Source organism: Oryza brachyantha, chromosome 10 (assembly GCF_000231095.2).
Source record: "Oryza brachyantha chromosome 10, ObraRS2, whole genome shotgun sequence".
NCBI classification, from domain to species: Eukaryota; Viridiplantae; Streptophyta; class Magnoliopsida; order Poales; family Poaceae; genus Oryza; species Oryza brachyantha.
In genome coordinates, this window is record NC_023172.2 from 1,114,257 (window position 1) to 1,130,725 (window position 16,469).

At 38.1% G+C, this 16,469-nt stretch overlaps 1 protein-coding gene across 1 annotated transcript; it reads left to right on the top strand.

Annotated features, from left to right (window-relative positions):
• The first annotated feature begins 8,982 nt into the window (after positions 1 to 8,982).
• Positions 8,983 to 11,118, top strand: LOC102721866. Its single transcript, XM_006662101.3, has 2 exons — positions 8,983 to 10,329; positions 10,768 to 11,118. The coding sequence occupies exon 1, from the start codon at positions 9,026 to 9,028 to the stop codon at positions 10,322 to 10,324; it is 1,299 nt and encodes a 432-aa protein (XP_006662164.1). The 5' UTR covers positions 8,983 to 9,025; the 3' UTR covers positions 10,325 to 10,329; positions 10,768 to 11,118.
• Positions 11,119 to 16,469: the final 5,351 nt, after the last annotated feature.

Below are 16,469 nucleotides of genomic sequence, written 5' to 3' on the forward strand. Positions count from 1 at the left end.
CATGTGCCAAGGCCACGATCTAAGAGCATTCATAGCAGATACTCTATTTTATTATTCATTCGCATATAATTAGAAAAATATTTAGTCTACAATGAAGTCTGGATGCTGGATAGTGCGAGCAGCAGCAGCAGTCTAGATGCCGAAGTTCTACACTGGAGCCTAGTTGGGCAAATCGAGTATCAACACATCGACAGAGTGACCGGTAACTGCTAGGTGCAAGTTGTTTCTTTTATTTATTTTCGCTTCTAAGTAAACAAAATGCATTTCAATAATTAACAATACCATGACTTCTTTTATATTTCGTTGTTTAACTATTTCTATTATTTCTGAATCTTATAAGAAATATATGTTTGGTGGAGTTAAAATTTAGGATGATAAGTCTCTGATCATTATCTTTTTAGAAAATATAAAGTTTGCCCTTTGGATTGCTTCTTAGATTAACTTTGTCAACTACTTCAAGTAATCCATTGTCAGCTTGCCATTTTTCACTGATCTATATTTTAATATCCTAACCCTCGGATTTTAAAAAATAGGTTGAAATAAAATATGAAGTGAAATATTTATTGATGCTAACAAAATTCAACCATGTCAAATGTAAGCATATCATCATTTCTGTCATCTGGAAATTAATAGATGGTTGCAGTATAATATATATCCTGGACAATGCTAAATATATGGACCAACTGATGATAAACAAGATTTCTTATATAATTTTAGTTAAGATAGTTTGTATAAACAAGACAGACCATTTCAATATAATATTAGGGGTTTTCTATAAAAATGATATACTCTTTCCAATTATAACATCTATTATAAATCTATTGACATACCAAGAGAATGGATGTGAAAGCGATATTTCTTATAGTGCACAAGATCCTCTTAAGTGTATTGGTAATGCTGAAAGTTAAAACAATTTGATTAGTCGTACTATATTGACAATTGCTTTAATCAATGTTTATGTTTTGATATTGTTTGTGTCCAAAATAAGCTAATGTAACAATGTTATGTCATTATTATTTCCTATGTGGATGTATATTTTTCTCATATATGCATATATTTGTTAACGATATTGAGTTTAACATTTATAGGCAATATTATACTATTGCACTTTGTCTCAATTATATTCAATATGTGACATGGATTAATTTAAAGCTTGATTAGAATGATTGTAATTTAATAATATGTTACCAAACATTTAATAATATATCATCAAATATATATTTTGAAACCGTATAGTTAGCACATGCACATTATTGGTTCATATTAAAAAAGAAAAACTCCAAATATGTATGTTCACTCTCCTCCCTCCATATCTCAACATCGAATCACAAGAGTAGAGAGAAATAATGACATGGGAGGATGTGGATGCAAAATGTTGATAACATATATAAATGATGTAATATGGATGTTTTGTTGGGGTGATAACTGATATGAATAGAAAACCTATTTTGGATGGTAATCCAAATTGCAATATAGATGACAAAATTTAGATAAGTCGTTGGAAATGCTCTAAGGAGACTACCGAAGTCTAAATATATTATGAGTTTAAAAATAAATTTCATCGTGTCTTCTTATATTACATAAAAGGATATTTAAATCAAATATTAAGTGATCATATAATACCCAGCAAATATTTATCGTACGAGTTTTTTGTAGTTTAAAAAATATATATAACAATTTTTAACAAAGCGAAATTACTAATAATATTTTTGTTTCATTGTGCTTTCAATTTGTTATTATAAGGAGATGCACATATATTTCAATGGTTTAGAAAATATTATAAGGTAATGTATCATTTGACAGATAAAGAAATTTACTTATTTCACATAAAACATGGTCCTAACAAAATATTTTGGGAACACAGGATACTCAATCTTATTTAGTATATATTTATCTGATTTGACTATTGAGGTGCTCAACGATAGTGGTGTAGAGTCTTGATCGATCTTATGATTAACATAACTATGACATGACATGATGTTGAACATGAATTTCATTGTCTTGGTATCATTAGCAATGTTCTAACGACGTGATTATAAATACTATCGACCATTAATTCTAAAACATACATTCCATATTTGTTCTTTCTGATTAATAAATTTATATGTTCATCTTTATATAAAATCTAATATATAGAAATTGTTTGTCTTGTTTCTAATTGAAAATATAATTTCTAACATATAAAACTCTATAATTGGTAAGATAATTATAATTTGAAAAATATTTGATATACGAAAAGTTTTTTTTTGGAAGGAGGCCTGAGACCAGCTTTTTAGAAAGCACCAAGGATACAAAACAAACAAAGGTCTACTGGGGGAACAACCGACTTGCCATACAAACCGCCCAGCCTCGAGCAACAGCCATCTATACAGCAACTACAGACCAAGAAATAGAAGAACAACTTGTTTTCCCTAACTGAGATACCTACTGACGAGCTGAAAGCCCACAGAAGGCGTACCAACGCCAAAAGACCCCTACCCAGACTACTAAGAAAACTCAGACTATTAGATCTCTTGCTTCAGCCAAATCCTCTTCTTGCTTCCTTGAGACTTCTTGTCACGAGTTGAAGTTTCAGAATCCATTCTCCCAGCAAACTTGCCTTCTCTTCCCTCAACAGCTTCTTCCACTGAGATAAGAGACAAACCATCCGAAGGGAAATTATTAGTGGAGAAGAAATAGAAACATCTCTAAAAATTTTGTCATTTCTCACAGACCACAGCTGCCAACAACCAGCAGCCAACACGTAGAAACCCACCCTATCAAAACTCTTCCTGTGTGACCAAAAAGAATGGTATTCGAAATCAGCAAAAACAGCCACCGGGCAAGTAAAAAACAAAAACACATCTCGACATACACACCAAACAAAAACAGCCACCGGGCAAGTAAAGAAAATATGGTTAGAATCCTCTAGAACCTGACAAACTCGACACCATTCCAAACCCCCCCCCCCACTGCATTTTTTTCAGATGCCCCGCTGACTGAATTCTGTCCCTCCACGCCAACCACAGGAAATGTTTAAATTTAAGAGGGAGAGGGGAACTCCACAAAAGTTTCATCTCATTATCAAAAACACCCCTAAAGGTGATCATTCTATACATAGAGCTAGAAGTATAGACCCCTCTCCTATCTAATTTCCATCTCAAACAGTCCTTATCAAGAATTAGTCTAGAAGCTAGAAAATTCTCAACCTGAGAACACATCTCAGTCCAATAACTCATGATCTCATCAGTCAAAGTTCTCCTAAAAGTTATGACATCTAAATCCTCATCTATAACCCTCTTTACCTTAATATCAGTTTAGGGAATAAAGTTCTAATAGCACAGTCTCCCATCCAAATATCATTCCAAAAAGAAATATGACTACCATCACTCACTAACCAGCCAGCACCTCTGGCAGTCCAAACCCCAGCCTTCTACAGACCTTGCCAAAACAATGACACCGGTCTAGAAGACTTACAAAAGAAGCCAGACACAACCATATACCTAACTCTTAGAAGGTTAGTGCATAAAGAATTGTCCTCAGATTCCAGCTTAAAAATCCATTTAGATAACAAGGCAGTGTTCATAACTCTAGTCTCTGTAAATCCCAGACCTCCAAAATCTTTAGGAAAAGCTATATTACTCCATTTCACCATGTGATATCTCCTTTTATCTCCTAGACCTTCCCAATAGAACTTACTTCTAAGAGAATCAATCTAACTATGAATAACTTCAGGGAGATAATAAAGGCCCATAGAGTAAGAAGGAATAGAAGAGAGACAAGCATTTATTAAGATAGCTCTACCACTATAATACAAAGAACCAGCCTGCCAAGAGTTCAACCTTTTTCTAATTTTCTGTAAAATATAGGAAAAATCATCAGCTCTTAACCTGTTAGGGCTCATAGGAAGACCTAAATAGCGGAGGGGAAAACTACCTGAATTGCAATTAAGCGTGTTAGCAACTCGCTGCTCCCCTTCTGGGGATATTCCAACTGAGAACACCTCACTCTTATGGTAGTTGATCTTCATCCCTGAAATTTCCTCAAAACAATACAGTAAGAATTTTGTAGCCATAATCTCAGAATCTATACAAGGGATGAAAATTATGGTATCATCAGTATATTGAAGATGAGTAAGCCCACCATTAACTAAATTTGGGACTAAACCAGAAAGGATGCCATTACTCTTGGCCAACTCAAACATTCTAGCTAAAGCATCTCCCACAAGGTTAAAAAGAAGGGGAGAAAGAGGGTCACCTTGTCTCAAGCCTCTAGAGGTCCCAAAAAAATTGAGATCTATTACCATTAATATTAACACACACTTTTCCCCCAGTTACACAAGATTTAATCCACCCTATCCAATTATCAGAAAAACCTTTTCTTTTCAAAACTTCAAACAAAAACTCCCAACTAACTCTGTCATAAGCCTTCTCGAAATCAATTTTAAAAATTACACCAGAGAGATTCTTAGTTTTGAGCTCATGTAACACCTCGTGCAGAACTATACCCCCTTCTAGAATAAATCTCTCGGGAATAAAAGCTGTTTGAGTATGTGATATAATCTCGGAAGCAATCAGAGAGATTCTGTTAGTAATCACCTTACTTATTATTTTAAAACAATCATTCAACACACAAATGAGCCTGAATTGTCTAATACTATTAGCTTCATTACATTTAGGGATTAAGGTAATAACTCCATAATTCAACCTCTTCAAGTCTAGTTCTCCATGATAAAGCATAATAAGCATCTCATAAAGATCTTGCTTCAGATGATCCCAAAAAAAATTATAGAACTGAATAGAAAAACCATCTGGACCTGGTGCTATGTTATTCTTGGCCTGACTAATAACTTTATCTAACTCCTTCATTTCAAAAGGCTTATCTATTTCCTCTCTCATGTTCTCAGGAATAATTCCAGACTCAGATCAAAAATTCTCCTTCATGTGAATAGAAGAAAAGGAATTAGCTCTAAACAAGTTTTTATAAAACTCTACAATATGAGAAGAGAGATCCTCTTCATCCTCTATAATTCTCCCATCCTCTACTAAAGAATGAATCAAACTCTTCCTTCTTTTCCCATTGGCTATTTTATGAAAATAAGACGTATTTTTGTCTCCTTTCAGGAGCCACTCTTCACCACTCCTCTTATGCCAATATAACTCTTCTAGTTCAAACACCTGGCCTAACTCTTTCTCTATCTTATACCTCTCCTCCCACTGCTCTGGACAGAGGTCATGGAGGTTAGCCTCTAGGTCAAAACTTTCCAATTTGGATACTAACTCTTGTTTAGCTCTTTTCCATTCACTATTTTTATTAGCACCCCAACCTTTTAGAAATTTCCTAGCACTAGAAAGCTTTGTATTCCAAAAATTCAGAATGTAGTCATTATCTCTAATAGGCATCTTCTCTAAGACCAAATCCGAAAAATTCTCAGATAAAATCCAACCTGACTCAAATTTAAAGTAATTATTTAACCCTCTAATCTCATCACCAAAAGAGAGGAGGGGATAATGATCAGAGCCAGATCTCAGCATAGAGGAGAGAGAGGCTAGTGGGAAATGATTTTCCCAATGAGAAGAAACCAGAACTATATCTAACACAATCTGAATGGGGGAAGCATGTTTGTTAGTCCACGTATATCTGTACCCCGATCTAAAAATCTCTCGAAGGCTAGAAGTGTCTATAAAGTCATTAAAACATCTCATCATATTATGATCAATATTACCATTGGACTTCTCATGAGCAAACTTGTACATGTTGAAATCTCCTCCTACAACTAAAGGGCGAGAAACACTATTGATATAACCTCTAAGTTCATCCAGAAAAACCATTTTATCAGCATGGGAGGTAGGACCATAAATGTTCATGATGATCCATTCAAAACCATCAACTATATTTTCACCCCCCTACTATGGAAATAATCACCAGAGAAAGAGAAAAGGCTCTCAAAAATATCTACATTCACTCCTATTAGCATACCACCTGAAGTACCATTTGCAGCTTTATAACTCCAATCAAGATATCTATTACCTTGCAAAAGCCCTAACTCTCTGTCTGAGAAATTCTCCTTTTTAGTTTCCTGCAGACACACTATATCTATTTTATTTTTGACAATCACTTCTCTAACTTGATTTCTCCTATGATTACTACCTAATCCTCTAACATTCCAGAAAATACCTTTCATGAGCACTTATTATTTTTACTAGGTCTACCTCTCTTTTTTGGCTCCTGCATACCCCCCTTCTCAACCTCTATCACAGAGTTTATAACCTCCTCACTTTCAATATCTCTCACAACCTCTTTTTTACATTGCTTTTTCTTCCATTCACACTCAGCTAAAGCAACTTGAGCCAACTCTTTTGCTTTAATTGTTGCAATGTTCCTATCAATCTCTTTCCTATTTGTTCCTAGACATAAACCAGCTTTAGAAGCAATATCCTCAAGAGAACTAGAATCAATATTTTGAAAAATAGCAAAAGAGTTTAGAGACGTACCTGAGTTATCCAAATTATTTTTCTTAGCCAAGAATTCAGCTCACTTCTGAACTGGGACAACTTGACCTTTGTTCCTATCACTCTTTCTTTTTACTAGGATTGGGATTTTTCCTTTCTTCTTCTTTGTTCTCTTAGAGGAAACAACCTCAAAAGAATCTATCTCATCCAAAGCTTCCTCAGCCCTCATTCTTTCAATGTCAGAATCAGTGGGAATTTAACATCTCTCATTCAAACCCATATCTATATCTTCTAGGCAGGAAGGGAGAATACTCCCCCCACCTTCCTCTGTAATGACAGCTGACCTCTCTTCAGTCACAACATTCACGTTCATTTTGTCCTCTTGCGGTTCCTGAGTGCAGATACCCATCTCATCCTCTTCCCACACAACCATAGCTAGAGGGTTTGACTCTTTAGATCTAGATATATTATCCATTTCAAGTTTCAACATAGGGATAGGGGAGAAACAACTCCTATCGTCTAGAGCAACTTTTTTAGAGTGGGACGGACCTAAACTTTTCCTAGTTTTAGCAGGAGCTGAAGCTGCTCCTTTCCTCAATTTGTCTTGTAGCGTCTTTTCAGAGAGAAAACTCTCATTGTCATCATCACCTCCTAGGTCATCCACATCATCATCATCTTTCTGATCTTTAGGAGGAAAAGGAGGGTGAGAAATAGCTTTTCTCTTGAAACCCTCAGGTTCCCAACACACTTTATACCCCACCTTGTTAATATATATTAACATGGATACAAAGAGTTCATTGGGGTCTTTGCAAGCAACTCTGACTCTCACAGGGCCATCACCCTTTATGGACTTTTCATCCAATACTTCAAATTCTCCCACCAATTCAGCTATTTCTTTGACATGTACCTCATCTCTCACAAAGTTTGGAATACCAAAGATTTTCACCCAAACAGCCATTAATTCATCTACTGCTTCCTCAGTCATAACAGTTTCTACCACACTAGCTTTGATTGGATAGCATTCAAAGTCAAAACTCTTAGTCCTAGAAAGTTGTCTTCTAATCATCTCAGAAGGGAAAGTTATTAAAAACTCCCTTTCATTTAGTTGTTTAACTTTCCACTCCCAGCTGACATCTGAAAACATGTGGTTTAGTTCCTTCTCTATTTTATCCACCTCTCCAAAACTGTCAATGATTGCCATTATACCTCTAACTGGGATTTTTTCAGACTCAGCAGCAGGAATATCTATATGCAAACTAAAGAAACCCTGACCTGGAATACCAAAACCAACCAACTTAATACCTCTCTTCTGCACATGCAAAGGACAATTTAAAGCTATGTGCCCTGTATTGTGGCAAGCATAGCACAAGGGAGGATTAGCACAGTTGGCTTGGTGATGCTCCTCTTTTCCACATTTGAAACATTTAATTAGGGTTTTTGGAGCAGCACCTCTCTGATCACTATCTCTACGACCTCCATCTCTTCCTAAAGCATGTGAAACAACAGCTCTGAACTCCTGTGACGGTTGCCTAGGGTTCCCAGGAAAAACATTGTGCTCCTCAGATCTCCACACCCCACCTCTATTCATCTCATTTGAGAAATTCTGGGTTGGATTCTGCCAAACTCTACCCTCCCCCTAGTCCCCTGTTGAGCTCTCTCCCAATTTTCTCCCTGAACCCTCTGATTGTGAAAAAGTTGCTTCCTAAGATCCTCTTCCTCCTTAGGATTCGCCCCCAACAGGCCACGGTTAGGAATCATACCTGAGTCAGTAACTCTCCTCTTTAGATCAGGATCCTGTCGCTACTGGAACGGGCGGCGCTCCATCACCACTTGCGCGTACATCCGCTCATCTCTACCCTTCGTCTTCACCCGCCAAACCCTCCTCACAAGGTGCCCAAAACGCCGGATCTCCAATGACAAGGCTGGAAACCCTAGCTCCAATTTAGGGGTTTCCTTCCGAACCCAAAGCCACTTACCTCTCAGCTCGCACTCCACTTGGGGGAAGATATCATCAAGCCCTAGCCCTCCATGGGCCGACGTCGATGGGCTGCCTCCCTCCTGACCTAGACCGCCTCCCTCAACGTCGTTTTCACCGGCCAGCCAAACCACCTTCTCCTTGCTACCTGGACCTCCAAAACGCCATGAAACCATGGGCCTCACTGGGGCTGGGAAGAGATCCGCTAGCGAAAGCCCACCACCTCAGTGGAAATCAAGTGAAGGTCACCAAGCTAGTTTCTATGCTGTCATGACGTTGGCGCATCGAATCTTCAAGTAATTCATATACGAAAAGTTTGTATAAAGAGAGGTGGAGTTTGTCCTAGCCGTCATATATCTTACGTTGATGATTTTATCTGTTAGATTTAAAAAATGTTAAATAAAAGATGTAAAATAAGTAAAACTTGTGCAACATTGGAGGAAGAAGAAGATGGAAGAAACGGAATATAGGAAGGTAGAAAGGCAATTAGGCAGTCATTTAATTGATGGTAGAAATTTTAGTTAAGCTAAATTATATTATTGGGAAGTAATCAAATGTATGGTAATTGCCGTGAAATTAAAAGAAAAAGCCATTCCCCATCGTCCAAGCGGCGACGTGGATGACTCACTCTCTCCTCTCCGACGACTCCTCGGAGATCGCGGTCGCCGTCGCTGCTGAGATCGCCGGCGCGGCGGTCCGGCCGCACGCGCGAGCGGCAGGCAGGATGGCACCGCTGCTGCTCGCCGCGCTCCCGCAGGAGCTGATGGTGGACATCCTGCTCCGCCTCGACGACATGGCGGACCTCGCCCGCGCGTCCTCCGCCTGCAAGGCCCTCCGCCGCCTCGTCGTCTCCGGCCCCTTCCTCCGCCGCCTCCACGCGCTCCACCCCCGGCCCGTCCTCGGCCTCCTCGACCTCTCGGGAGACGTCAGCAGGTCCGGCTTCATCCCCGCCGAGCCGCCCCACCCCTCCGCCGCCACCGCCGCCGCCGTCGCGCGGGGGTCCGACTTCGCCTTCTCCTTCCTCCCCGGCGGCCCCGCCGGCTGGCGCTTCCGCGACTTCCGCCACGGCCTCGCCCTCTTCTCGTCCTACAGCGTTGTCGCCGACTGCGGCTGCTTCCACCGCCTCGTCGTCTGCGACCCCTTGCGCCGGCGCTACGTCCTCATCCCGCCTATCGACGAAGACCTAGCGGCCCCGATCCGGGACCTCCGCCGCGCCGCCGTCAGGGATTCCGACTACTTGGTTTCTCCGGCCGGCCGGGAGGGTTTGTCATTCAGAGTCATCTGCAGACCCAAGGTGCCGGAAGAGTGTGACGTCACCGTCTTCATCTTCTTCTCCGGCGCCGTCGTCTGGCGCGCCGCCACATTGGCCGCATCCCGTGCCACCACCCAATTGTCCTCCCCCCAATTCGTGCACTGCTACATCTACTGGAGGACCCCTCTCAGGGACAGATTGCTGATGCTTGACACTCGTGAGATGGACTTCTTCTTCCTCAGGTTCGAGCCCAGAGATGTGCACCTTCAGGCAATTGGGGAGACAGATGAAATCGGCAGGATTGCGGTGTTCAACATGGATTACCATCAGCATGGCAGGGTGGAGCTCCTCTCCAAGGAGATCAGAGGCGGCGCCGATGCACGGTGGCGGCACGACAGGACTGCCCAATTGCTCCCTGGCTACAAATGGAGGATTGTGAGGTTGGCTGAAGGTTACTTGCTGCTGCAAGGGGTTCTGTGTGGTGGCCCCTCACGGTTCACCTTGGGTACTCAATTGCACTACTTCACACTTGAAATCAAGACGTTTAAGCTTGAGAGGCTTTGTACCCCACAATTCCAAGGCTGCATTCATCACCCTAAATTTTACGCGGACAGACTTTGCTTGTACAGATCCTTCCCGCCACCGTTATCGCTTTCAAGTATATGAAAATGGTAAGGAACTTTCCATGGTTTCATCAGTCATTGGGGAGTCATCTTATGCTAAGTTATTCCGTATTGTAGCAGTCTTGGTACTTTTAGATTGTCATATCATCTATGGCCATGTATGCACTTGATGTTTGGAATCAGATTAATTTGTCTATAGGCTCTACCAAAATATAGTTTGCGGAGTATTAAGGAGACATTTTTTTCTGGCAAGTTTTCATGTTGCAGCGAGTGGATTAATGAGTGAACAAGCAGGGTTATATATCTCTGCGTCAATTTCAAATTTGCCTCCCCAGATAGCATAAATAGTTTGCGCAAAAAGCATGACCACAGTAGGTCATATGTTTGCCATCTTGTAGCACTTAATATTTCCGCAGCTTGATAGAATTTTAATTGATGACTGTTAATCTAATCTGGTGTTTCTGCTCTTTTGTCTCATTGGTCAAGACTTGCAAAGTGGGGCAGAGCAGCTTCGGTTGTGAAGATGTGTCTGACGACGCCATGCGAGACCATCTGCTGCTAACTGTGTTGGCATCGATATGTACAGTCTGTACCAGCTAGTTCGATCGACTGTTTCATTTGAATTCCGTAGCTGTTTAGCTTCTGAAGTCTTGCTACTCTTGCCCTTTTTTGCATTCTGCAAATAAAATAAGTAAATTTAGCTATTTAGGGTTGGATGACAGGTGTCTTAGGTTACATTTTGAGACGAACGAGGTTAGTTTGCAAAGCAAGGCATTCAGGCTCCACAGCTCTGATACGTGATGCAGCACTACAATGCATATATGCTCGATCTTGTTATGTTTGTTGCCGTCCATAATCTGATGTGAATTTGAGCACGGGAATCTCTATTTTCTTGCCGCTAGTCCTTGTTCACGTATATATAATTCAGACCGCTGCCGATGGCAGGGCACAGGAGGAGCGTATATATAATTCAGCAACATGTTGGACTGTTTGATTTTTTTTTTGTTCGGATTACACGAAAAGCTCGCATGCCACCGCACATAAGTACCAAGATATATACACGGCTGTGCCTGTTTAATACTCACTCCGGCCTTTTAGTTTGACTTTGTTTTTTGAACTTACTTTTGACCCCTTTTTTTGTTTAAAAAGTTACATGGTCTGTTTAAAAATATAGGAATACTAGAGTTTAAAATTTATCTAATAATGTAAGACCATTTTCACCAAACTACTCATTTCAGCCGATCACAATCATACATCATGTAATTTTCTCACCTATTTTTCCACCTTCACCGATTACAATCATACATTTTCAACCTTAATCACTTCAGAAACACTCTAAACATCCTTACATTGTTGGATGAAGAGCCAACAACACTCTAAACGTCCTTACATCGTTGGATGAAGGGAGTAGATGTTGTTATGAGTTATTGTATCCTTCAGTAAATTTTTAATAAAGCAAATAATAAAAAATATGTCAAAAACATCAGTGACACGAAACATAAAAAATCAGAGTAAGTCTACTACCTTCAGTTTCAAAAAAACTATTTTCACGCAGTTGCTTGTTCAGACGTTCATTAAATTCCCACTTGAAATGTGGTTATGTTTAGAGCAAAACGTCAACAAAAGAGCTAGTTACGGGCTATAAAAGATGACTATGTCATCTGGCTAACACTATAGCTAATGTGTACAATTGATGTAGTATAATACAAATATTCTATTGTTTTGATAGGCCATCATCTTCTTTCACCTCTTTCTTTTTCCCCTCCCATTAATTCCTTCCATCCTTCTCCTTTCTCCACACCTTTTCAATGAATCTCTGTTCGTCAAGGGAGCAGGCGACACTCTCCCCTCGGCTCCAATGCGACAGTGGCCAAGTGAAGTGCGGTGCACCGGCAGCGGCGAAAACGTCATGGTGAAACCATGTAGACGACGACGTCTCGAAATGGAAGGAACATCTTAGATCCACAAGACATTTTTACATCATATCAAATATTTAGACATTAATTAGAAGTATTAAATATAGATAATTACATAAATACCCTTCTGATGTTTCGAGTTATCCTCCTACGAGTTGATGCTACACCTAAGATATGATTTAATTCAAGCTGGCTACAACTATACCTGAATATCTAGTATTAGGAGATCTCATTTTGGGTCCTATTTGGCTAGCTGATTCTGATTATTCCATTCGTTTTTTATTTGACGTCCTTGACTTTTGACTCTACGTTAAATCATTCGTCTTATTCAATATATATATATATATATATATATATATATATATATATATTATTTTGTTATCATTTGGTTTATCACTAAGTGAACTTTAAGCATAACTTGTAATTTTTATATATTTGAAGAATCATTTTGAATAAGATGAGTGGTCATATGTAGATTCAAATGTCAAAAACATCAAACAAAAATGGTATGGAGTATTTGATAGAAATAAATGGGCAACTATCAATATTTTGGGCCACTGCTTAGAGAGACACTATGGGAAGAAACCAGATTTTTTTTTCATGTCGGCGGTATGCCAGTCGCAAGGGTGGGCATTTGGTTAGATTGGTTATTTCGGTTTGGTTAGTTTGGTTATAGGGAATATTTGGTTATCAGAAAGCCAACACCGAAATTAGTTTGAGAAAAGTTAGGACTAAATAATTCGGTTCCAATTTCAGTAACGACTGAAATTTGACACATTGAGGTTGCAACGGAAAATGACAGGAATCGAAAAAAAAAAATGAAAACACCTCCCCTCTCTTATGTCTTTCTTCGATAACTGAAAATGACACCGAATCACAAATATGTCTCCAATCGTAGCACCATAATTATATAATTTGATGAGTTTTATGGTCTACTATGCTTTGATATACCATTGTTTATATTAGTTCACTTATTTCGGTTAACTGATAATTATAACCGAATTAACTGAAATTGTTTCACTTAGTCCCAGCCAGTGACCGAACTAGTGACCGAAAAAATCAGTTTTGATTAGTTCAGTTTGGTTTTTCCATTTCGACTTTTTTTCCCACCCTGAGCTCGTCAGCCGCCGGCAAGCAAACAATCGTCGCTTACAAAGCGCTTGCATGAAAAATGTCCCACGTGTGATGAATTTTTTATTTATATAATTTTTATTAAAAATTAAAGAATAGAATTTTATTTGAAAAGATTATAAAGCTAGACCTCCAACGTCTAACCGGTGAATGACATACAAAACACCCACTAGTTAGGTGATATAACTTATATGACAAACGACTGTTGGTGCTAGTTGGACGGGTGTCTATTAGTGCTTGCCACATTTGCAGGCGGCTCTCTTAAAACTCACCAATTAGGCGATTTAAACAAAGCAAAGGGTCGCCTACAAAATGTCTCTATTTGTGAGCGTTGGAGAGAGAGGGAGCAAGCGACCTCTAGGAGTGGATAAAGCACGAGGGTGTTAAAGGGGTTGCCTCTAAATCGGTAGCACACTTCTTTCGAGCTCTCACAACTTGTCAAGGGCATCGACAGATGTTTATCATGTTGGATATATTGTTCAACTAGTGGATGTTATATATATTACCCACTAATTGGACGTTATGAGTCTAATTTTGCAATTTTCAAACAAAAACTATTTTTAATTAAAAAATATATAAATGAAAAATATTGCGTTTGAGGGACAAACGGCCCTGGGTCATGGCCCGCGTGGAGGGAGCGACTGCCTAGCAGGGCAACAAAACAATTGAAGATTGAGGTTGTTTCGACCATAGCCACAGTTTTTCTAATCTTCATTCTTTATGTTAAGGACTAAGTTAGCTATTTAATTTGTTAGCAGATGTTTTCTTGTATATCTCATGTCATTCTCAGTACAAGGTTTAATTCTATGGTTTTAATACAAAATATTACTTTATAGTTTCATATGTTAACATATTACTTAAATGTTACATGAAGTAATCAATAGCAGTTGATTAAATATATGAAGATGAAACGAATTGCTCTTTAGCGTATGTTTTAATCTAGTTTTATTGTTTAGGCAATTATGTACACCATGTTTTATCCCCATAAAACCTAATCTCCCTTTCTTATCATAAATTCACGCTCCACCGCAGTTTTACCTATTTGACATGTTATGATTAAGACCCCATAAAACTTGCATCGTGAATGGCTTCATTGGTGCCACTTACCAATAGTCAAAAATGGTGTGCATGTTTACCTCATGGTAGCTAAGGCGCGAGTTTGTTTGAGCTAAAACAAGCTGAGCAACTTTCTTGTTTACCACACACATGTTTCTCGAAGTACGAAATGGTGTTTTTTTTTTTGAAAAAACCTATAGAAAAGTTACTTTACAAATCAAATAAACTAATCTTTCAAGTATAAAATAATTAATGTTTAATTAATCATATGCTAACGAACTTACCTCATTTTACATGAGTCAATGCTAAGCTGAAGTTGCTAAACGAACTAGCCCAACGTGTGGTTTCTTGTTTGTTGCCCACGCCTAAAGGAAGTTAGCTTAAAAAATGGTGAAAAAATTGAAGCTCTTACTTGGATGGTGATGCTAAACGGGCTCATCTTTTGTTTATTTAAAAGCATAATTGAAACTATTTATCAACGATAAAAAAATAACTTTTACTAAAACTTTTACAGACATGTCCTTCCCGATCTAAAAACAAAAACAGGAAAATAAATTATGGTAAAAAAATCTCTAAATTAACTATAAATTTTATTTTTAAAATTTTAATTTTGGTTTATAAAAAAATATAAGCAAAAAGACGGTGGCACGAGATTCTAAACATTTATCTAAGCACTTGTACTATTGTACATGTCCATAATGCTTGAAAGACAATCATTAATACTTTGAGAGACGACGACTAAACAATAGAGTAGTAGTATTAGAGAACATCATCCCATTATCCGTGGTTAACGTATGTCATAGGGCTCATCCAAAAAAAAAAAACCGTATGTCATAGGGTAAAATATTTTATGCCAAAGATAGTTGACCAAACTTTTCAAAACTACGTACATTATTGGCTGGTGGTAGTATTAATTTTATGTTTATAACATCACATGTTTAGGCTGTGTTTTCTTGACGATGAAAGATAAATGACAAAATATTATCTGACTATTTAATAATACCAATGATAATATATAGTTGAAACTCTGCTTTAGAAATATCAGATTAACTTTTCCTTTAGAAAGTAGAAATATCAGATGAACTTATCCTTTAGAAACTAGATATTTAATAGTTTGATAAACATACGTGTAAAATCGAGAATAAAAAAAATGACAATAAGATGCGTAAAAGAAAGCAGCCTTAATAAAGTACCAATGTAAGCGCATAGGTATAAGATTTCACAAACCAGGTAATTAACTTATCCTATTCCAACGTGGGCGTATTGTATGTTACTACTATATATTTGGGTAAATAATAGCCACCAACACAATCAATGGCATATGCTGTCACATACGACACGCATGTTCGGCATAGACAACACAAGTAGTTTAGTTTTATCGAGATGCATAAAAATATAATTCTCTCCGTTTCACGATATAAGATTTTTTTGTCACTCTTAAAATTAGTTAATAACAGATTTATCACTCGCTGTCTATGACATATAGACTCTCATGTGTCTATGACATGTAGGCTCAGTGACAAATTGGTTAGGACTAAATATAAGAGTGACAAAACGTTAATTATTTCAGATTCATATGGATGCTAATGAATATATATATATATATTATATACATTTATCAATTGATGAATTTAGATAAGACTAGAAAGTCTTATGATATAAAACGGAGGGAGATAGTATGGAGATCCAGTTTTGAAAAATTCAACTCAAATTCTAAGGGCAAGTACAATAGTATATGCGGTTTTTGTCTATTTGATACACACATACAGTTAAATTGACAACTTGTGCAATGACTTGTCTATTTGTTTATTTACAAAACATTTAATTTATCCTTTGACACATAAATCAAGGTAATCAATGGTGCTAGCGAATAGACGAGTGCTAACGGTATCGGTTTGGCATTGAAGCACACACCCCTGCCGTCTCTTCGTGAAGAGACGCTGTGATCGTTTGTTAGATGGGACCGTTTTTTTTTACAAATTTTATAACATATAGATGGTTTAAAGACATGTATTATACATACTCGAGAACAATTCAATTCGCCATTAGCCCCACCTTGTTGGACGAGTTCTCTACCTGTGCGTG